The 24,856-nt window shown below is 40.2% G+C and overlaps 1 protein-coding gene across 1 annotated transcript; it reads left to right on the forward strand.

Annotated features, from left to right (window-relative positions):
* The first annotated feature begins 1,196 nt into the window (after nucleotides 1-1,196).
* Nucleotides 1,197-24,734, forward strand: LOC145996916 (uncharacterized). The gene is made up of 6 exons (XM_083133488.1): nucleotides 1,197-1,242; nucleotides 4,337-4,446; nucleotides 7,160-7,264; nucleotides 16,594-16,695; nucleotides 17,154-17,252; nucleotides 24,644-24,734. Exons 2-6 carry the CDS (start codon nucleotides 4,339-4,341, stop codon nucleotides 24,725-24,727), a joined length of 498 nt encoding a protein of 165 aa, XP_082989614.1. The 5' UTR covers nucleotides 1,197-1,242; nucleotides 4,337-4,338; the 3' UTR covers nucleotides 24,728-24,734.
* Nucleotides 24,735-24,856: the final 122 nt, after the last annotated feature.

Consider the following 24,856-nt stretch of genomic DNA (forward strand, 5'->3'; position numbering starts at 1 on the left):
ATACGAGCATATTGTAAATAGTTTGGGAGAGGTTACAGTGCCTTCTCTAATAATTTACCAGACACAGGATGATTCCATTCAGAGCATGTATTTATTAGTTGTAGCTAACGCTGTTCTGTTCGGGAATTGCTCATGTTTTTAAAGGCTATTAATCTATGTTGAATTAGCCAAAACATTTCAAAAAGTTAAAAATTTAATTTTTATGAATGCTTTTTTTTATTGTAGTTCAAGGTTACGTAAATTTTAGTTTAAAAATTGAGAACTACATAGATATGACCCTTTTCACATGGCATGACTTGGCCTACATTTCTTAAAGTTGAACCCGAAGCAGTATATGCCTCCACCGGGTATCGATTGTTTCTACTACGCCCCCCCCTTACACATAAATTTATATCAAACACGTCGGTTTTCCTGATAACATAGTGGTAACGTCGTCGCGTCGCCTTGTAAACAAAGGGTCCCGAGATCGATTGATTACAAGGCGTCGACACTACCACTGCGCCATCGGGGAGACCCTCTGTAATATAAGAGTTGCCTACTAAAAATTTAAAAAAGAGGATAGAACTCAAATATTTCCATGTTCAGAAATGGCACGTTAATTGCTGTCGTGTTATGCTGGTCGAAATATCGACCATCCGTCCTCAACGGAAATATAGGCGTGGTTCGAGATTCGACCACCCAGACGCTAAGTGAGTAAGAATATTCTGTTGAGGATCTACACGTTTTACCCCTAAACGACACATGTAAAATGCTTATTTGAGGTAAAAATTAAATAAAATACCAGTTGTTCCTATTCATTGCATTGAAGGAGCAGCCATGGTATCATTGTCTTTGATTCCTACCCAGAGCCAAGATCATCTGAACCACTCACAATCACAGCAACAGACATGGGTTCATTTATAATTCATTAATGTTAATGCTATACAATTGCCAGTAGTGGCAGGAAGAAGAAGGTTATGAGAGGTTAGGTGCTGATTTTTAATGTCTACATTTCTATAACTCTTCTCCTGCTTATGAGCCAACAATCTACCCTTTTTGAATACTTCATTGTGAGGTAATAATTGATGATATGAATAAATTAACATACAATGCTTGTGAGGCAACTGCACATGTCATTATTAGACTTGACGCATTACACAGAACATAAGGTAAGTTAAATTTCTTGTAAATCATTCTAGTATAGAAGTATATTAAAAATATTTTTGACGGAAAGAGAGAGGATTTGTCATTCTGCATTGTAAGGTAAGTTGTACGTAATATATTTCAGATATTTTAGAATATGTACTCTTCTAGATGACTCAGAATGATACAATGATAAAATTAGGATCTTAGTCTTATAAACAACAAAGATTTGAACCTTAGAGCTCTAACTTTCAGTGCCGGATCTACAAATCTTGGACCCCCACGCAAAATATTACCAAAGGCCCCCTCTACCTACCTTCCTTTACATACACACAGACACACACACACACACACACACACACATACATACATACATACACACACACACACACACACAAGCGTCAACTTAAAATAAATTTGGGGCGCAAGGATGGCATAAACAATACTTTATAAACAGTCAAAAAAGTTTTGCATCACCCGAGAAGTGATGAAAATAGCATCCGCAACATGCCAAAGCGGACAAGAACCGATGAAGCAGAGCTCATTGTGCGAAGTAACGCGGTCAACGTGCAATACCGATCACCACAGACGACCACCGGAGTCGGCAAGTGCATGCGTGTGTTCGAGCGTAGCACCACGGTAGTCGGCGAACGTTAGTTAGGTGGTCCTTGTGTCCAGTTAGCGAAGGTGAGCGAGTGCAGCTGTTTGCAAGGCATGCCTAGGCGTACGATATTGCAGTTTGATCGGGTCAGGATCATCACGCTACTGCAGACTGGCATGTCACAACGGGCTGTAGCTTGGGCTATTGGAGTGGGGCAAAGCGATGTCTGTAGGACCCGGAGGCTGTACAGAGGAACAGTAGCAGATCGTTAACGGACAGGTCGTCCACGGGTCACACCACCAGCACAAGACATCTATGTACGACTCTCAGCTCGGCGACAGAATACCATGACGACAAGGAACATCACCCATGCCCTCCAGGCAGCCTCTGATGTGTGTGTGTCAAACCAAACTGTCTGTGACACACTCCGAGGAAGTGGTTTACGTTCCAGAAGACCTCTCCGGCGCCAGTACCTATTGCCACGACAATTGTGCGACCGTGTGCATTGGGCCCGTGTACATCGAAATTTGGGACTCGATCATTTTTCTCATGTGCTCTTCACCGATGAATGTAGGGTCTGTCTAAGGCCAGATTCACGAAGAGGACGGGTGTGGCGAGGCCCTGGACTGCAAGAGGGGCTTCGTGGTGTCCAGGGGGTCTATCCATATCAAGGAGGAGGAATCATGGTGTAGGCAGGGATCATGCTCGGACGTCGAACGCCCCTAATTCCAATTAGAGGGACACAAATAGCTGTTCGTTATGTCAGGGACATTCTCCAGACCACTGTGGAACCATTTCATCAGGAAATTGGTGACGTATTTGTCTTGATGGATGACAATGCCCGTCCACACCGCACACAAATGGTGCAAGATTATCTGTAGACGGCGAATATCCGTCGCATGCTCTGGCCAGCGCAAAGTCCCGACATGAATTGCATCGATCATGCATGTGCAATGCTAAAAAATGCCATTGCAAACCGTCCTGTGGCTCCCACCAATCTTCGTGAAGTTCTTTCGTCACAGGACGAATGGGATCGCTTACCGCAAGATCAGCTTGATCGTCTCATCCTCAGTAATTATGCCACAGCGTGTTCAAGACCTTCTTGCAGTCAGGGGAGGACACACCAGGTGGTAGGCAATGTTTCTGATGGATCCGCTATGACGAACAGTCTTCTTGTGACAGTTCCTTGTTTTTTCGCCTCCATCATGAATTCTGCCATTTTAGTTTTCAAAACATTTCTGAGAAAATTGTACGTTATTTGTTCCCTTTTCATTCAACATGTCTTGTTCTTCATCTTTTCTTTTGTATTCCCAATGTCATTGTCAATAAACTTTGTGCTTCATATATATTTTGTCATTTTCCGTCCTGATGCAAAACTTTTTTGACTGTGTTTATATGCCAATATACTGTACATAGGCTAATATGTGTTCCTTTACGAGAATTTGGGGGGGGGGCAGAAAGTGGGGTACACAGAAGTACACATGATAGAAAGGGGGAAGCACATTGGTATGTTTCAAGCGGACGTCCGCCATATTGAATACAACTCAAAATTTTTACATGTGATGTATATTCGTGTGTGTATATACCTATATGACCACTGGCGTATGCAGGATTTTTTTCGGGGGGGCTGTAATTGTGAAAATCGATAGTACAAAGCTGCTTTCTAGTAAGCACAATAAGATATTTCGAATATTTAAAAGTTTTCTACTTTCAAAAATACTATTCGGGGGTCATTGATTTTACTCCTCTGTTTTTTACCCCGAGGTCTTCAGTGTTCTTATTTGATGTTCTCAAAATTTAGGAGGGACTGTAGCTCCATGAACCCCCACTCTACGTACGCCAGTGTATAAATGACATAGTTTTTCCACACCTGGAAAATTATACATTTGTTTCAATCATGCAGTCATAACTTTTCCTGATGAAGGACAAGTTGAAGAAACCTTCACCACTGAATTTGTCGTGAAATTGTAGCCTGATTAAATTCTAGTCTGACTGCCACGCGGGAAACCCGGGAAGGCTGATCTAAGGTCGGAATTTTTCTGACTTTGTCTCTGCATAGAGCGGCTCTAGGGTCTCAAATCAAATGTTACTCGGGGGTAAAGGCTGCCGAAGTGTGGTGCTGATCACATCACCTCCAAGATGGCCTACATCGAAAACATGTGGGACCCTACCTCCACAGTCCACATACCCTAAATATATCTTCATGGCAAGGTGCTATATGCACAGGGAACTTCAACTTTACCTGCATATATTGTATTCGGTTCTGTACCCCTCCTAGTACATACCTACGTTTTTATTTTTTACGTACGTATTTACGAACCCTCTACTTTGTCAATGGCCGAGGGCCTCTTAAAGACTTACTTCTCTCCGAGCCCTCCGCACTGCGGGGTTTTGCGGCTTGTAGATCCGGCACTGCTAACTTTGTATTATCATATGTTGACTGCTGTATATAATATATTTCTCATTTTAATTCACTTCTTCGTATCTTTAGGCTAATTGTGACAATAAGCATGAATGATGATTAGATGAAGCCTTACTTACACCTTACTTAAGAAAAGTAAAACAAAATTAGTTATTTAATTGTTTTCTAATTTTACGTTTAATTCCTTATAGGTATGTCATCAACAATGAGAAAGTGGGCATTTTTAGTTTGTTTAATTGTTACTATTTTTGCACAAGTAACAGATGCAAAAGGAATGGAAGTGCAAGAACTAACGGAAAAGGTACGTATGAGAAAGAAACATCAGTATGTGTGTGTATATATACATATATAGGAGTGGACGCATGCATATATAGGAGAATTCATGCATAAACCTGCAGAACAGCCAGATAATTTAAGAAAAAAATTGCATTGAAATTAACATACTTTGGATTGCATAGATAAGAAACATAATTCTATATCATTAGATGTTCCTAGGCAAGTGTAACATAGTCCACCATGAGTCAGACTCCCCAGTGTCATTTTAACCTTCACGACTTGTGAACCACTGGACTCCTTACCAGGGTTGTTAAAGGTCCAGGAATTTTAAATAAATTCAATTTCGGTCCAGGAGAGAAAATCAGCAAGCGTAAAGAACCTTTTTATCTGTAAAGTATTTCAATTCGGTCCAGGAACCTTTTTCCGGTTCAATTTAAATACGGCCCGGAAAGCTATTTTCAATGAAACAATACGCAACTTGGACCGAATTTAAATTGTGCGAGAAAAAAGTTGAAGGTCCTGCAGGGGAACCCAATAGAACCCATTAGAATTTATGGACTCCTGGGCCTTTAACAACCCTGCTCCTTACCCCTCCACAGAAAATTTTATCCTGTCATATGTGCTATTCACTTCATCTAAAGGATTCCATTGGATGACTGCAGGTCAGAGTGAGGTTTAGCACTGATAGTGCTGCATTTATGACTGTTGTGACTGTCCAACCTCTTGGTCAAGCTTCATTCAGAAAACTTTCAGTTGCTAAAAGAGCACTAAGGCTTGTTTTCTGAAGTATGAATTCCACATGGCAATGTGCTGATTGTTTTATTTTTGGATTGCAAGGTCATTTATTTCTAATTTGGGATTTATAGTAAAAAAATACTTTTCCCGTACTTATAAAAATTAATGGTGTTTGAAAAATGCATGGGCGTCCAGAAGGGGGAGGGGGGCCATGCCCACATCCCCTTGAAAATGGATGTTACCATAGCCTTATGTATTACACACATATTTCAGTCACAGTAATGTTGTTAATTATTGGAAGGTGAGGAACCAGAGAACGTCAATCTGAAGAAGTGTTCTTTGAGGAGGCAACACTATTATGGGGGAAATTATGCCTCGTTTGACCCACTCCTGCTGGAAAAATATACCTTCCTGGTCCCACCCTGGAAAAAATCCTGCGGACATCCATGAGTGGGAGGGGGAGGAAGAATTTCAGTAACTTCTTTTGAAGCATTGAATTATTATGCAGCATCCTCTAGGGCTGCATAGAGAGGGGAAAGCAGTATCAAGGGGGAAATTTCATCTCATTTCCCTGCCAAATACCACCCTGCTTATAAATGATGTTGTTGTTTGCAGAACCACTAAATGTTTTTATCATGAGTCACCACTGATTATACAGATACTTCATATTTATTCTACCCATATTCACCTTTTTCTCATAATTGAGTAATAACAACTAATTGTTTGTACTATTAATGATAGAAATAAGTGGCAAAGTGTGGTGTTAAGAAGAAGGCAAGTGGTAACATCATCGCTTTGTAATCAAGGGGCTCCAGGTTCGATACCTGGTGGAGACACATGACACAGTGGTTCTGATCCCACTTTAAACTGTAGGTCCAGTCCCGATTAGCCTTCATGTGCATAAAGTGGACTTAAAACAACAAATCAATCAATCAATCAAGAAGGCAAGTGATATTTTAGTACAATATGCAGTAATTACATTAGCATCTATGAAGGGGGGTAATCAATTATATCACACAATTGTCCAATTTTTGCTACGAAAGAAACACTGAAAAGCTCTGAAACTAACAGAAAGGTGATACCAACCTTATTGCACAAATTATTTATTGTTCATGGAAGAATAAAAGAACTGACTTGGAGCTTAAAATAAAATTTATAAATTAAGCTTTGGAATCATAAGTCGTTTTAAGTGGTGGATTGGTATAAGAATGAAGTAGATTGATTGATTGAGTTGGTGTTTTAAGTCCACTTTATGCACAGAGACTAATTGGGACTAGACCTACAGTTTAAAGTGGGATTCTGAACCACTATGTGCATCCAACAGGTATCAAACCTGGGACCCCTTGATTACAAGGCGACGACGCTACCACTGGTTCAAAAAAATGAAATATTGAAAAAAAGCTAAGGTGTCTAATATCCCCGACCTACCCTTAAGTCTGCTACAGATCCTTGAAAGAGCACAATACCAAACTAAAACAGTTCGTTGGGAGAGAAATGCCTTCCTTGCTTCGAATGACAAAATCCTGTAAACACTCCTGCGTGCAGTCTCTAGAAAGCCAGACTACAATATTTTTGAAGATGAGATTGTGATGGGAATATCACTATTCCAGGAGTTCCCAAACTTTTTCATTTCACAGCGCCCTTAGTGTTTCAAGATTTTTTCATGGTGCCCAAGTCATAATATAGGCCTAACATTTTAAATGCTCAATTATTGTGGTTACGTTCCTTGCCTTAAGTTAAAAAATAAACACTTATTTCAAATTCAGAAACATTTTATGTGCAAAAAGTACTAAATAAGCACATATTTGGAATAAGATAATTTCAGTGAAAATATTGGAATATTTCGTGGCCAGCTGCGGTGCCCCAGGCCCCAGGGCAGTTCTTTGAGAGCCTCTGCTCTATACATTAGCCTTAGCTGTTGTGACATTAACCATAGTTAGTAATAAATAAATATGTATTAATGTAGTTCATACAGATGTTGTTTGCCTTGTGTTCCTTTCCAGGCACCCTTCATTTCTGTAACATCTACAACTGAAACAACAGTTCAACGTCACGAAAGGGAAGCTTTTTTGGAATCTCTAGCAGCATTATATATTTCATCTACTGATGTAAGTAGAGAGTGAGTTTTCCAAACATTAATGATGACGATGATGAAAAATTTATCGATCAAAAACATTATGGTAGTAGTGTTGGGCATGGTGTGGGGTGTGGTAGGGAGGGCAATTTGCATTTTTTGTGATCGCAGTAAGTTATGTAAATATAGAATTTGAGATAATTCTTCATAGCAGCTAGATAGTTGATAGAGCAGTTCTTTGGAAGGCTAATCTGGAGCTATATTTGAATTAAATTTGTCAATGCATTTGAAGAAGGTGGATGAAAAATTGATTTTCACTAGTTTGCATGTGCTCCAAAATCTGGTGGTATTTTCAAATCTCAGTCTAGGCTACAATTTTGATGATTAAGAAATGGAACTCACAGCAACTTCAGGGCATCACTTGAACCATTGAAAGAAAACTTTTAGGGGGTAAGCAGGGACGTCGGAACTGGAAGGGAGGGCAACTTGCCCCCCCCCCACTCATCATTGAGGGGTGCAAGATATTCATTTTGCCCCACTGGTCGCATGCTAAAAATTAAACTATATTTCCAAGTTATATTTTGTTTGGGAAAAAAATGAAAAATTATTTTTGAACTAGTTAAACGAACGCGGACAAGTTTTCGATACTAGCAAGAAGTACATGATACAAAGATCCAAGTACACTTTAGAATCGCAGGCATGTCTCCGCAAATCAAGTACAACATGAAATTATCCACCTAGGAATTCACCACTTCGGTTTCCAGTTATCCTTTGTATCTACCAGTTTTTTTTTTTTTTTATGTACAGGTGCAGTCTGTGTGAAACAATAAACCCAGCGTATGCCGATGAGAAGAGAGGAGGGGGAAGAAAACAGCTCAATTTTAAATCTCTTCTTTTACAAGTACAACTACATTGCACAGATGCAAGGACTCTGAAGCAGAGGGCAGAGCCTTGAGCCTTCAATATAAAAAGTTGAAGGTGAAAATAATTCGAGACGAATGCGAGAAAATGTAGTGGTCTACTCGGTTTTGCACTAGATATGTTAGTCGACCTCCGTGGCAGAGTGGTTAGCACAGCATGCTATGGTGCCAGGGGTTCCGGGTTGGAATGCCGGATCGGAGATGATGTTTGTGTTTGTCTGTCCTGATGAAAAATGAGAATTGAAAGAAATTTACATGTATCAATAAGATGTTTGGGGAAGGCTGCCACGTAGGGGTATTCTTTTTTTTTTAAAAAAAAAATAAAGTAGGTAGGGCGTCTGACTGCCATGCGGAGACATGAGTGTGATTCCTGGGGCAGGTGATTTAAGATTGGAATTTTTCCGGCCTTGTCCCCGCAGAAAGTGGATCCGGGGCTCACCCAGCCTCAAAAATGGGCAGCTGGTTGGAGCCATACCGCCACATTCAGTATTGCTTGTTGTGAAGTAACACCAGAGAGGGGAAAGATTCATTTCGCTACCCCTCCTCCCCCTGTCATCAGCCATGAGAAAAGGTGCACCTTGTAAGTTCTTGGAAAATCAAGTATAGGCTAATCTCCACTTCCCTTCCCAAACTTAGATTTGGTCAGACGACACTTTCATTGTTCCGAGTAAAATAACTGCAGAAGGTGTGTTTTGGGATTAACTATGGAAATTGTAGGGATGAGTTTGAATTTTCTTCCGCACAAAGCGATATAACAGTGCATATTCTCTATGTGATCAGAAGTATCAGGACACCCACCTGAAAATAAAGTACAAGTTTGGGCAAATCTCCATCGGGAACACTGGCAGTGAATACAGTGTTGGCCCACCCTTAGCCTTGATGACAGCGTTCACTCTCACAGGCATACTTTCAATCAGGTGCCGGAAGCTTTCCTGAGGAATGGTGGAAGGTTTCCTGAGGAATGGCAGCCCATTCCTTGCAGAGCACCAAAATGAGAAGAGGTATTGATGTGGATCGGTGTGGTCTAGCATGAAGTCGGCATTCCAAAACATCCCAGAGATGTTCTATGGGTTTCAAATCAGGACTCTGCACAGGCCAGTCCATTAGTAGGACGTTGTTGTCGTCAAACCACTCCCCCACAAGCCCTGCAGTACGGACGGATGCTCGGTCATGTTGAAAGACACAATGGTCATCCCCGAACTGGTCTTCGATGGTAGGCAGCATGGAAGCTGTTAAAATGTCAACGTAAGCTTGTGCCGTGACATTGCCATGTAAAGCAACAAGGGTCCCAGCCCTCTCCAGGAGAAACATGACCACACTGTAACCCCACCACTTCCGAATTTCACTGTCGGCACTATACAGGCTGGTAGATGTCGTTCACTAGGCATTTCCCACACCCACACCCTACCATCGGATCGTCACATTGTGTACTGTGATTCATCACTCCACACAATGGTTTTCCACTGTTCTATGGTCCAGTTTCGATGCTCCTTGCACCACATGAGGCGGCGTTTGGCATTTGTCTGTGTGATGTTTGACTTATGGGCAGCTGCTCGGCCATGGAAACCAAGTTGCCGCACCTTGCGCCAAATAGTAATGGTGCTTGGAGTAGATCCTGATGCAGTTCGGAATTCCTGTGTTATGGTGGCGATGGATGATTGAGGATAATGCTGTACGACCCTCTTCAAAACTCGATGGTCTCTGGAGGTCAACATGGGAGGTTGGCCTGCACACTTTTGGGTTGTACACATCCCTTCACTATAACATTGGAAACAGTTGACAGAGGGATGTTTAGGAGGGTGGAAATATCACACACAGACTTTCTACACAAGTGGCACCCAACCAAATGACCACGTTGAAAGTCTGCGAGTTCCTCAGACCATCCTATACTGCTGTCTCACACTGTCTGCAGACTACTGAGTTCACTGACTATGTGTTCCATGCGGTAGATGGCAGTACTGTGTCACCCTCTATGATAAACACATTTTTCGCGGTGTGTTCGGATACTTTTGATCACATAGAGTATATGTGTAAATCATTTGCAGAAAGTACACCGACTGCAAGGTCACGTCAAAAGATCACTGCACTGCACTTAGCAGCCTCTAGAATCAAAAGACTCATATGTTTTACTTCTATCCTTAACGGTTTTTTTTTTATTAATTTATGTTTTGTATCTGAAAGGACAGAAAAAGACGAGACTATAGTCTCTATAGAGATAGACAAGTATCGTCTCAATATACCGTCAGGTCTCTGGTCTTTCGGGTTATAACGCTGCAAACTTTGGAGTGTATGAACAATCTCCTCTCCTAGAAATCGGGAACTTTTATTTCTTGGCCATTTATATTATTAAAAGTTTAAAGTTTGTTTTGAACGTCATGTTCAGGACTGGTGGCTTAGTTTTAGAACTCAGAAATAGGTTTACTGATTTTGCAGTCAACTTATCTAGTGGCTACGTGAATTTCAGTTTGAAGCCTCCATATTTTCTGCATTTATCGTTGTCACAAAATTGGTGACGCCTGCATTTTATCTCTCATCCCTTCTACACTACATACTGTATTAAATATTAGCCTATATTTTTTTTCATTAAAAGCTTATAGATTGAGCGATGAGATAAAATTTTCTCACATTTCCGTTTCTTATTCCACTAAAATGTAGTGTAGACAAAATGAGTAGAATTTGAAGCTCTGGCAAGATAGAGAAAAAATGGGCTTTCGTCTACCACCTTGAATCATGTGCACTGATTGGATTTAAATGCAATAATTAACCAGTACTCTAAGGTATCTATACAGTATCAAAATTTCAGCTCCAAAACTCTAAATATGAAGTTCATTGCAGTAGAAAAATGAAACTGGGCTTCCAGTAATCTCCTAAATTGCGCATTACACTTTAACATTTTATTACACATTTGTGGCTCAATATATACCCTAACCTTACTGAGTTTAGAGCATCTAGCACAAATGAAATAGGGTTTTCATTCACCATCTGATTGATTAATTTGGTTTATTTTACTTCCATTTTCTTTCACTTTTGGCTAATCTCAAAAGATGAGGATGAATGATATTATGTTGAATGGACACTCGCAAAGAACACCTGTGCCCAGGCTGGGATTCGAGCCCGAGACCCCTGTTGTCGTAGCACGCTGCGCTAACTATTCTACCACTGAGGTCTGTACCCATTATGCAATTTCACAGAAATACAAGAGCTTTCTAGCCCTCTAAGTTATCTCATTGCAGAAAAAATTTTATCTGAACGACTAAATTTATGGCAGTTGAGATGGTCAGACAATTTGTGATGAAAGAACTCAGACGTCTAAGGGGTGAAGGCAAGTCCTGCCTTTTCTATCTTTCCACGTAATACATGAACAACAATCGCAATACCTAACAAAAGAGAACTTTTACTATCATCCTCTCACGGTGTAAGGTTAGATTTTTTCTACAGGCACCCAAACACCAACCTCTCCTCCATGTAGTTAGTACACCCTGGACAAAATTTTGCAGGCTAACGGGGTTCTGGCGTGTGGACTAATAACCAGTGTAAAACCCACCATGGGAGTTTGTGTTTGTTGATTTGATTTGGTGTTTTAAGTCCAATTTATGCACAGATAGGCTAATCGGGACTAGACTTACTGGTTAAAGTGGGATTCGAACCACTATGGGCCTTAACCAAGTATCAAACCCGTGACCCTTTGATAACAAGGAGACCACGTTACACTACATCGTCGGCGAGGTCTGGAGCACGTTTTCAGTTACGTTACTAAAGGAATAATGCCTCATTACCATCATGCCTCACTGCATGCGAAGATTGAGTACCAGGCAGGGATGGAAATTTGTGGTAATTATCGTAAAACATAATATTTCAGTTTTCTTGTATTAAGCGCCATTTAATGGAATTATAAGTTTAAAAAAATATCCGTAATAGAGGCTTCTGGGCCTCCTCTTATCTCTTATGAAGCTTCGCCACTGTGGATTATCATATATTCAATAACTATACTATACAGGGTGATTTCGAACTCCCATTACAAACTTAGGGGGGTGAATCTAGAAGGAAAAACAAGCCGAATGTGCCATGTGGCAAAATTACGAAAACGGCACCGTGTGGCTGCCAGAGCCGTGAGAAAATCGGTTCACACCTCTTTCAAAGAGCAATAACGTCTGAACCACGAAAGATACGAAGATCGGCTCTGGCGGAAGTGGAGGAAGTCGTATCCAAACAATATCAGGGCGTTGAAATTGCGGCGCTTTTCGTAATGCGCAAGGGGAATCCCCAAAGGAAATGGGGAATCCCCACTGCATGTGAGCGGAAACTCGCGCAAAATGGAGAAAGACGACGAGGGAACATGCTGTCACAGGACGGTCGAAAAGTGACACATGGAGGGTGTCCCCAGAGGAGCGCATGAAGTGCGACAAATGGAACATGCTTGGACAGTGACTGTCGCGCATCCCAGACGGTACGCAAAACGGAGTGATGGATGTACACGTGCATGCTACGTGGAACGCAACGTGCAATTACAATTGCGATATGAACCACTACGTGCCCCCTCGCACCGGGAATTCGTTGAACCCGGGACCTCGGGAGTACAAGGTCAGCCGGAAGTCAGCTCTCTGAGGAGCAGCACCAAATATCCACGTGCCCCACGAATGCAGGGACACCTCCCTAAAAGGCACAGCCACAAGAAAAAGGAAAGAAATTGGCACGTACGTATGAAGGGTTTCACATTGGAATGTACAGTATCACTTTGGCGGAAGGAAAACAGAGAGTAGCACAAACAGATAAAAATCAGTAACACAGATATTGACCCTTTGTCCTGAAAAATAGGCAACTTGTGCTAAATCTTGAATCATTGCTGCTTGATGTTTCTGTTCATTACCGATGGTATGAAGGAACGACGATGAACTCGGAATGCAGCACGTAAGCACTGCGAAGGACAGTATGAAAACATCCTTTGGCGTGTGCAGAACGGAAACTCACAACAGGGGCTCAATATGACGACCACCAACATCAATGCACACATTGTACCTTCGAAGAATGTTGTCATACAGACGATTGAAGACCAGTGGATTCTCTCGAATGAAGTCCGCTGCTGCCACAATCCTAGCAACCAGGTCATGCTCAGACTCGATGGGGGTTTCATAAATGAGACTCCCCATGCGCCCCCATAGAAAAAAGTCCAGGGGCGTTAAGTCGGGAGATCGTGCGGGCCACGGCACGGGCCCGGCACGCCCTATCCATTGCCTGTCATATCTGTGGGTCAGATGGTCCCGTACGTCCCGTGCAAAGTGGGGTGGCGCCCCATCATGCTGGAACCACATGTTTTGCCTAGTGGCCAATGGCACATTTTCCAACATCTCGGGCAATGTCTCTTGGAGAAAAATCAGATAAGTACGACCTGTGAGATTGGTGGGAAGTACGTATGGGCCAATTAAACGACCGGCCAGTATTCCTGCCCAGACGTTGATGCCCATTCGCTGCTGGAACCCACGAGCTTTCGTTGCGAATGGATTCTCTTCATCCCACACATGGCTGTTGCGGGAATTAAAAACACCCTCTCTGGTGAATTTCGCTTCATCCGTGAAGAGCACCAACTGTGGAAACTGAGCCGTATTCACGCAACGACGCACAAACCATGTGCAGAAGCGAACACGTGGTTCAAAATCTGTGCGACCCATGGCGTGCACCTTCTGGGGGTGATATGGGTGCAGTTGTTGATCATGAAGGACATTCCACACTACAGACTGAGATACACCAACATCCCGCGCTACGATTCGGGTACTCGTACCAGGGTCTTCGTGCACAGCATGAAGAATTGCCTCCTCCACCGCAGGCGTGCGCCTCGTCCTTGGGGCACCTGTGTCCACTCTACTCACAACAAATGTTCCAGATTCACGAAGACGACGGTTCACTTTTTCGAATATGGTGTGTGATGGCGTCACACGTTCCGGGAAACGTTCCTGGTACATCGCACGGGCAGCCCTTCCATTGCATCTCGCTTCCCCTTAAATGAGCATCATGTCTGCATACTCCTCGAAACTGTATTGCACCATCGTGGGAGTTTTCACGTCCACACACACCCACAACGTCGTAATGTTCCCAGAAGATACGTCGTGTGTACGTACTCAACCAATGTGTCACGTCCAGCGCTCTCTCCATACAGTCTTGCAATACCCAGAGGGCGCAAGGGTCAACTTCGACCAGGGATAGCGAGTGACTCCTAGTATGACGTCAGCGCACACCTTCATGCATCACAGAGGCTACGAACGGGAAGGAACGTCAGTAAGTATGGGTTGGTCGCTCCCGTTCCATGTCCTTCACGTGAGAACGTTAATGACTAACGTCGGACTCGCATGGGATACCTCTACACGCTCTGCAGTAATGTAGTACAGAACAATACGAACTTGTCCCAGCATTCGTGGGGCACGTGGATACGTATTTGGTGCTGCTCCTCAGAGAGCCGACTTCCGGCTGACCTTGTACTCCCGAGGTCCCGGGTTCAACGAATTCCCGGTGCGAGGGGGCACGTAGTGGTTCATATCGCAATTGTAATTGCACGTTGCGTTCCACGTAGCATGCACGTGTACATCCATCACTCCGTTTTGCGTACCGTCTGGGATGCGCGACAGTCACTGTCCAAGCATGTTCCATTTGTCGCACTTCATGCGCTCCTCTGGGGACACCCTCCATGTGTCACTTTTCGACCGTCCTGTGACAGCATGTTCCCTCGTCGTTTTTCTCCATTTTGCGCGAGTTTCCGCTCACATGCAGTGGGGATTCCCCATTTCCTTTGGGGATTCCCCTTGTGCATTACGAAAAGCGCCGCAATTTCAACGCCCTGATATTGTTTGGATACGACTTCCTCCACTTCCGCCAGAGCCGATCTTCGTATCTTTCGTGGTTCAGACGTTATTGCTCTTTGAAAGAGGTGTGAACCGATTTTCTCACGGCTCTGGCAGCCACACGGTGCCGTTTTCGTAATTTTGCCACATGGCACATTCGGCTTGTTTTTCCTTCTAGATTCACCCCCTAAGTTTGTAATGGGAGTTCGAAATCACCCTGTATATTTTTATATGTAATAAATATATAAATATAATAAGCTATTTAATAATAATTACAATATATATATATATATATATATATATATATATATATATATATATATATATATATATATATATATGGGGGAAGAGATTGTAATAACTTGTTGGCGGATTTGAAAACCTGTCCCCCCCCCACTCCAAAATAAGTTCTGATATCCCTGGGGGTAAGTCATACCAAGGGCAGGCCAGAGTGTGCTATGGCCTACCTCTTTGCCCACCCTATCAAAATATAATTGAATAATTTCATGATAAATATAAAATGAGCGGACCTCAATGGTGGAGTTGTTAGTACAGCATACTTTGGTGTCAGGGTCTCAGGTTCGAATCCCAGCCCATACATGGGTGTTCTTTGTGAGTATCCCTACATCAATTTCATATCATCACTCAAACTCATTGTCACAATTAGTCAAAAGTGGCAGAAAAGCAACCCTAAATAACAACAAATAAATCAAAATCCAAAATAAAATGAATGTGTAAAGGTAATGGATAATATAAAGAAATGTGAATATCAAAATCCAAGGAAATCTTACAAGATTCGAATCTAGGATCTCTGGTTTTGTAGTGCACTCTACCAACCCCTAAATCATGGACGGCTAAACCTAATTTATCAATGCTATATTTGAATTTGTATAATTTTAACTCCAATATTTAGACTTTTTATAACATTTATAATAAATCATTGTTTGGATCACATAATGACAATGTGAATATGAGAATATATTCTTTCAAGATGTGGCCCACTCACAGCAGAAAGTCTGGTGCTGCCTCTGCTATTGATGCCAAACAAATGTGTGAAAGGCTTGGTCTAGCATGGCATTTGAGTGGAATCGGCAGTGGTGTAGAATATATATATTTTTTTCATTTGAGAACCCCAAAGCTATTTGTAGTGAAAATCTTTAATAGAATCAAAGAAAGAATTATGGAATAGTTTTGGTAGCTTTTTTATCTTTGTTTTGTTAAAAGAAATATGGAATAAGTAAAAAAATGGCAAAGTACATAATTCACATGTAATACACACACATCCTTGATCCCCACACAACAGACCCAGATTGTGCTACTGATTTCAGGCAACCCAATTTTTAGTAAGCGAAAGCAAAGGATGTGGCTGAACACCACCTCGGCGAGTGCACAAAGTGTGCAAGTCCTAATGTATAAAATTGTAACATTAATTGTAATACATTCTCATTGCATTACTTTTTATAACAACAACATAAACAATACTAATAATAGTAATAATAATAAAAACTCTAGTATTGAAAATGAGCAGAAGAAATTCTGCCTCACAAAATATTTTTTCAATCAAAACTATGTTATCATACAGACCGTAAAATTTGTGTTTTAAAATTTTTCAGGCATTAATTTACATATATAGATACACAAGGCACTTGATAAATATGGCATTAGAAGCATTCCAGATTTTGATTGTTCCATTCTATACTGATTTGGATACAGAGGTAAGTCCTATTTTTTTTTTAAATAATATTAATCAAGGCAAAAGAAAAAGGCTTTAAAACAATGTGCATGTTTACAGTATGTGGCAGTCATATGTAAATAAAAAATATGATTGATTCAGTGACTGTATCAGAAAACTGAGGGATAAAGAAAAGATTGGGTTCATATTTGGGCTATTTATCAAACAATTTTTTTCTTGTCAGACTGAAATGAGAAGGAGGCAATTATCTAAAGGAATAAATTAATGTAATCATTACATTATTTGTACTATGATTAATTTTGGCAAGTTTTAACAGTAAATAAAAGTTACAATGTACCCAAAGAACAAAATTTGCATTGTTCTGCTTTTGCAATTTAGGTAAGAATTGAGAGAAGATAGAAAAGAAAGAATCAACTGCAACTAAAATAGTTCATTATTGAAAACAACACAGTCAGTACATGATCTTATTTTCATTTTCAGAGAGGTTTCAATGATATGAGACAAAAATTGAAGGAATTCTGGAATATGCTTGATTCACTATATTTCATGCAGGGAGAGGCTTCCAAAGGATTATTTGCTGTAAGTTTAGCAATTAGATTTTAAGTACAGCAATTATTCCATAATATTTTATTATGTATTATGATTGTGTAATGATGTTTTTATAACTCTTTATGTTAATCATTATGATATGGGGGTAGCAGAAGTGACACAGCATAGATTTTGGAACCACTTGCAGGTGGTCAGATATGCTAATCAGGAATAGACCTACAGTTTAAAGTGGGATCTGAATCCTTCCACAATGCTTCTTGATGACAAGGTCAAGGAGACAGTATTACCTTATACATTCAGGGATGAATGAAATATTTGAAGTCCTTAGTGAAACAAATTGATAAGAAAACATATACATAAGCCGTGATGCAGACTGTAGTCAGTAGGGCCTGGTGAAAAAGCAAATTGCACTCAAAAAATATCTTCTGTTGATGCAAACCGAAAATCACTGGAAATAGCAAAAAACATTGAAAATTTCAAGGGACTTGTGTCACACAGACATGGCTTTTGGTGCCTGAGGATCACCTTGTCGAGTATTTTGTGTTTCCCAATGAATAAGGAAAGCCATCTGGTACCGTCCATCCAAAGAAATGAAGCAATAGTCATAAACCACAGAATAGAAAAATATGTTTTGAGTCTTGTGGATTGGCTACCTTCCATTATTGTGCAATTTTTTCCCCAGATGCCTCTCACACACAGACAAAGGACCAGTGACTTGCATGGACATCAATATATCCAACTAATCTTTGTTCCCATTTTGGCGATACTCTGGACCAGTGGCATGCCAATGATTTTTAAAAAGGGGGAGGGGGGTTACGTATACATTTTTAGTAGTCAGCTCATTTTGCAGGCTTTCCATGCCTTTGTCATTCTTCTTTCTAGGAATATTGGTCCAACGGGGCAGGTTATGATCCCTGCCAACCCCTCTTGGACACACCACTGCTTTAGACACCAGGGGACCTTAACCTCTGGTGCCACAACTACATTTCTGGACCTACTACGTCCATAAGTTCTAGGGTGCCACATCAAGTCAATGACTTGTTAATAATAGATTGTACGTACAATATGTTTGGTTGTCCATAGAAAGAAAATTATTTTTGTGTATGTATCTGAGAATCATGGCACGGAAGATAGAAGAGCCCATGTCCAGGCATACCCAATGATATAGTTGTGACATTGTTATGTTGTAAATAAGAAATCCCAGGTTCAGTACCCGGTAGAGCTAATAGTAGTTCGGATCGCAAGTTCAGCTAAAGGTCCATTCCTGAGTGATTCACCACCACTAACACTAACAAGCTCTCATCTTCTGAGTAAAGCAGGTTGAACAGGTGCTACTTTAAGTTCAGACAAAGTATTGCTGGCCAAGGGCACGGACCACTATTTAGTGATTTGTCAAAGTTTGTTCTGGAGGATATCAAGAAATTGTGGGCAAGAGTATCCATTTGTACAATCAGCAATGCTAGAATCGACCAGCTTCTGAAGAAATTGCATGACAAAGATAATTTTGGAGAAGTTAAGGTACAAAGATGAAACTTCATTTTGGAAGGAAATAGAGTCATTCCAAATGGCTACAGAGAGAATTCTGGAAGCAGTGGCGTCGCTAGGCCATCTGCTTTGGGAAAAGGGGGGCTGCAACCAGATACATGACTTACTACTATTGTAAATATTTTTAATGTTTGAAAATAGCAAAGTGATTAATAAGACAATAATATATAACAAGCATAAGGAATTAAAACTAACATAGACTTACTGCATGAATTTTTATGAAAACAGATGGATATTCTTGTCCTGTTTTTCTAATGCAGGTGAACTATGTCTTTATGTATCAGCCGTACTCTGTGGTTCGAATTTCTTGCAAAATTATCAATAACACAATCCACACACAATTCATGACACTCTTCCTTTTCTATGGCCAGTATTGCAAGTGAGGAAAGTCTGTCTTGGCCCATACTATTATGCAAAAATGTCTTGATTCTCTTCGAACAGCTAAAACTCCTCTCACATTTTGCTGATGTCACAGGAATTGTCACTGAACTAGCAACATTCTGCATAAGTTCGGAAACATGTCTTTTGGAATGGCGTTCAGTAAATGTACTATGGATGTGATGGTGTATGTCAAGTTCTTTAGGTAATTTTTTGCAACCATAATTTCAGCGATCGGCATTTGTAATTGAAAATAGTCACAAAAACCACTCAAGAATTGAGGGTTCAAAAACAAGTCAAAATTTGTAGTAAGTAAAGAAGGTGACATATGCTGAATTCCAACCAGAACACTGAACGTTGCTTTATCTTTGAAATGACTTTTCAGCTTAATTTTCATGCAGGTTTATCGGTATCAGTTTTGTGCTCCAGGGTTTCATTTACAATGTGGTCTTTCAGTGATGATGGTAATGTGTGAACACGTTTGTGAACTTTTGAATAATATTCAACACTTGTTTCATTGAGAGTTACCTTCTGTTTCGCAAATGACTCTGCCTCTTTGTATACAGAGTTAAAATATTCTTCATTTCGCATACTGCGTAAAGTGTCAAGCACTGCATTAACACCTGCAATTGCCTCCGCAATATCAAGGCTTGGTGACTGCAACTTGTTATTGAGAATTTCTGTTATGGACAGAAGCTCAATGAAAATAAACAGAGACGTCATGGTTGAGAATTTTCTCAAAAATTCATAAAGGCCTAGGGCTGTACATTTATCTGCTGAATCTGATGGTTTCCTCAGATATTTCAAAAGAGTATCATAAGTTTTTCTCACCACAAGTAGATACCTTATTTGGCAAGCCCATCTAGTTCTACTTAGATTTTTTAGTTCTGCACGAACATTTAACTCTGTCTGTATTTCTACAAACCGTGTATGAGCTATTTCGGACGTAGAAAAGTAGGTATACAAGCACTTGAGGATATCAAAAAAATTTCCAACTTCAGGAATATCTGTACAAATGTTAACTAGAACCAAATTTAACCTGTGAGCATAGCAATGAACATATAATGCAAAGGGGTGTTCTTCCCTAAATAGCCGTTGAACACCACTATTTTGACCACTCATGACAGCGGCACCATCATACCCCTGACCAACACATATTGCATTTTTTATATCATATTCAGACAGCTTTTCACAAAGTTGTGCCCTTAGTCCAATTGCACTTACATCTTTAACATTCAAAAAACACAAAAACCTCTCATTAAGTTTGTTATAAATAAAATAGCGAAGACCTTACCTATGTTCCTTGTATCATCTGCAATAACTGCAAAATAGCCACTTTCATTTACCTCCATTAATATTTTTTTCTCAGCAAAACTGCACTACATTCCAGCAGAACGTTCTGGGAGTCTGGAGAAAGATACGTGGCATTCTTTGGCATAACGTTTTGAAATGTTACACTAAAATCAGTGTCAAACTTCCCTAATGTCTTCAGAATTTCATGCACATTTCCTGGATTGAAACTTTCTTCACTTTCATCATGGCCTCTTTGTGCTATGCACTGCCTACCTGTGAGCAATTACACTTCAACAACGCGATGAAGATAAGAATGGCATTTTTTTTTTATTTCATTCACACTGTCATTTGTCAAACGATTAACTACTGTCCACAATTTTTCTGTACTTTGGAACGTACACACTATGAAAACACTACCTGGAAATCTGGAAAGAAAAGGTTATTTATGCCCTTCGCTTTTACTGCCTAAATCTGAAGTGATGAAACTCTCGACTTCTTTTGTAGATGAAATTGGAGTGGGAGGACATGTTTCCAATTCAGCTGGTGCAGTTGAAGCAGGTACCTTATCTTCATCGAGGCAATCTGTGGCTGTGCTGCATTCGCTTAAAGCTTCTGATTTCAGGCACTTCGAATAATCAATTTGTCCATTGTTGTACGAACAACAGTAAATGTCACAAAAAGCTTTGATAACAAACACACAATATCACAAACTCCGTAACACAAAATGCACCACTACCATTTCCTCGCGTAGCAACCGTTGTGAAAATAGAACAAATGATGGCGATCGTTTGCACTGTTGCCAGCTAAAGACATGATGTGTCAGATGTAAGATCGTGGTTTAAAGAATACTATGTCACAATGAAACGATTCTTTCCCAGAATATGTATCTAGAGGTATGTTCCTGCATTAACAATTGTTCAAATATGTTTTCTCGAAATACTGTGTGTAATAATAGCTAAAAATTGGGGGGGCTTATCAAAGGATTGGGGGGGCTGAGCCCCCCCCCCCCCAAAAGGGTCTAGCGACTCCACTGTCTGGAAGGCACTGAATTATGCAAATGTGAAAACTACACTAAGTGCAAGTATGCCGTGAAAATTATGAAAAATAGTGTGAATTATTGCAAGATTAACAATCCAAGTATTGCAGTACATGAAAGGAATAGACTCTAAGACCACCTAGAAGAACTTGAGGGTACTGCAAGACATGTTGAGAGAGGAACAAAGGGCTTCAAAGTATGTGTCAACAAGGGACTCGCATTTATCAAATGTCAATACCTTCTTAAGACATCCAGGAGGTCTCTGCCAGTTCTTCGGACTTTGATGAAGATAGAGAGGATCACGACAAAGTTCCATCTACCAGGGGAAGACATCACCAAGACATTGTAGTGGTGAGGGAACACATAGGAACATAGCCACGGTAGTCGTCATGTGGTCAGCATGAGGAACCCTCAGTCCTTGTTGTAGGTTTTCTATGACCAGGTTATGCTACTCTTTCGTAACTTCCAATTTCTTCACGATGGTGGGTGGCCACTGGTCTCATACATAGGTCGAAATTGCAGGAGAAAAGTTGTTACGCTTCCCCCAGGAGATTCGAGCCTTCATACTTCCAGTTGCCAGAAGCAAGTTGTGGTGACCCTGACGCAAGAGAAGAGAACACAAAAATGTGCACAAATTACATTTAAGCAGATTTGTAATAAACTCTCAACAAGTGGTCAACTCGATGCACCTTAGAACTTCTGGAGGTCCAGAAATATTGTTTGTGACACCAGAGGTTAAGGTTCCCTGGTGTCTAGAGCAGTAGTGTGCCCAAGAGAGGGGGGGGGGTTGGTGGGACTCATAACCCCCCTTTGGCAAAACATTCCTAAAAATTAACAGCAAAGAGATATGAAAAGAAAGCAAAAAGAGGGCTGAATACTAAAAAATTATATGTAACTCTCCTCCCCCCACCTTTCGAAAATCATGGGCACGCCACTGGTCCAGGATATCGCCAAAATGGGAACAAAGATTAGTTGGAGATATTTGATGTCTGTGTAAGTCACTGGTCCTTTGTTAGTGTGTGAGAGGCATACTGGGGAAGATATTGCGAAATAATGGATGGTAGCGAACCCACAACACTCAAAATATATTTTTCTATTTTTTCTGTTGTTTTTTGCCCTATTGCTTCATCTCTATGGATGGACAGTACCTGATGGCTTTCCTTATTCATTGCGACACACAAAATACTCGATGTAGTGATCCTAGGGCCCCAAAGGCTATGTCTGCGTGAAAAAAGACCCTTGAAATTTTCAATGTTTTTTGCTATTTCCAGTGATTTTCGGTTTGCTTCAACAGAAGATATTTTCCGAGTCCAATTTGCTTTTTTTCTGGTGATCTACTCTGATCTAAAGGCAAAAATTAAGACCTATTCTATTTAGAAATTTTACCCTTTGTTCATATTGCTATGCCCTAGTAGTCAGCTACTCTTCCACCAGACAAATGAGAAAAAATCTTGTACAAATTATTATATTTTTTTTAATGTAACACCATTCCAGATCCTAGTGACTTATCCACACACCTCAAAAATTTCACATCACCCCCTAATGCCAAATTTATGGCCATTTTGACTCCAAATTTACCATTACACATTCCCTAGGCAGAAAACCCCCTCCTTTGCTTTCCCATTTTCTTCCTGGCAATATCACTGTTTGTATAAGGAATTAACTCTTCTCTGAATTATTGAAAACAAAAAATTAATTTTTTCTTATATAACTGGATGATGGAATTGGAGATCTTACATTTAACAAGAAAAGACACTCACTGTGTCTCCTCATATTAGTAGAGGCTAATAAATCCAAGTAAACGTACCATATGTCTGTCTCTTTAATTGAATTCTTCATATATGCAGCACTATCTGTTGACTTTTTGATTATTCGGAATTGAACGAATTCAGAGACAACCTTGTGGTGGAATATTGAGTTCAACTTGTTTGAAGTATAAAACTTATCCAGTTTTCCATAATTTCCAATGATACTCATTTTATTGAGTAGATACACTTATCTGTATTTTGTCACTCCATTCAATTTTGTACTAATGTATGAATAGATATCATGATATTTCTTTTGTAAAGGAGGATTTAGGTCATTCAAATGAAATTGGTAAAGCGATATTAGTACCTATAACTATTTTCACATTTGTTGATATTAATATAATCAATAACAAAGATTTAATTAGAAGCTACTAACCAACAATTATAATTAATATTAACCCGTGGCATAACAAGCAGTGAGGGCCAGTGCCCTCTCACCAGAAGTAGGATATCATCCAACCAGTTAGGGAGTGACATGTGGTCAGCATGAGTAACCCTCAGTCCTTGTTGTAGGTTTTCTATGATCAGGTTATGCTACTCTTTTGTAACTTCCCAATTTCTTCACGATGGTGGGTGGCCACTGGTCTCATACACAGGTCGAAATTGCAGGAGAAAAGTTGTTACATTTCCCCCAGGAGACTCGAACCTTCATACTTCTCTTAGACTGCATGGCCATGGTCGAGACAACAATTATCATCATTATTATTATTTAATTGCCATGCCTTTTACAATGGATACACCAGATAAGAGAATGCTACATTTTTTTCAGATGTCAAAACATTAAATACATATTTTAATATTTTTTTTACAACTTGGGAGAATTTTTGACAATATGATAAGTAAGACATAAAAATAATCATGTATTCACTGTTATTCCAATGTAGAAATTATCATTACTCACTAGTTTTATGACACGGTGTAGAATTTTGCAACCTACTCTTTAACATTGTACTCTCCACATTACTAGTGGCCAGTTGTGGCGATTAGGGGAGGAGCAGTTGCCCCTTCCAATTTTTCCACTCTTGCCTTACACTAAGCCTTGTCTACCTAGAGTAAGTAGATTGTCCTTGCCCCACCCCTTCCTCCAGTTTTGACACCCAATCGCCACTACTACCAGCTGTGGATTCAAAAAAGACACTTGAAAGGGGTCAATTTCAATCCAGCACATCAAAGAGCAATGCATTGTAATCTATGTTGGAATGTAAGTCCAAATTACATGTGTATAACAAAAGTTCAGTGCACATTTTGTTAGTCATTGGTGCACTAGAAAACAGTAAAAAATATAATGTAGACAGTCTCTGTAAATTATGATTCACTTATAATATTGGAAATTAATTCTAAACATTATGTTTTATTTCCAGATGCCTTTGAGCACCATTCCTGTTACAATGCGACAAATCTGGGACTTGATAGCAATGGTCTATCCAAGTTACATTCATGTTTAAGATATGCTGCCTTAAGTGCAAAAAATTGTTGTACTAAAACGATGTTAAATTTTGAGTTTCTTATGAAATAAACCTGGATTTTTATGTTATTACTCTGTTTTCCTGCATTTTTCAGAGCATGAAAAGTGA

This window comes from Lepisma saccharinum, chromosome 13 (assembly GCF_977018435.1).
Source record: "Lepisma saccharinum chromosome 13, izLepSacc3.1, whole genome shotgun sequence".
NCBI classification, from domain to species: Eukaryota; Metazoa; Arthropoda; class Insecta; order Zygentoma; family Lepismatidae; genus Lepisma; species Lepisma saccharinum.

What these genes read in the sequence shown, in the direction of transcription:
- LOC145996916 (XM_083133488.1), top strand. Translation starts at nt 4,339, where the DNA reads ATGTCATCAACAATGAGAAAGTGGGCATTTTTAGTTTGTTTAATTGTT. An exon ending in TGCAAGAACTAACGGAAAAG is followed by an intron (nt 4,447 to 7,159) that starts GTACGTATGAGA and finishes GTTCCTTTCCAG; the next exon opens with GCACCCTTCATTTCTGTAAC. An exon ending in ATACTGATTTGGATACAGAG is followed by an intron (nt 16,696 to 17,153) that starts GTAAGTCCTATT and finishes TTTCATTTTCAG; the next exon opens with AGAGGTTTCAATGATATGAG.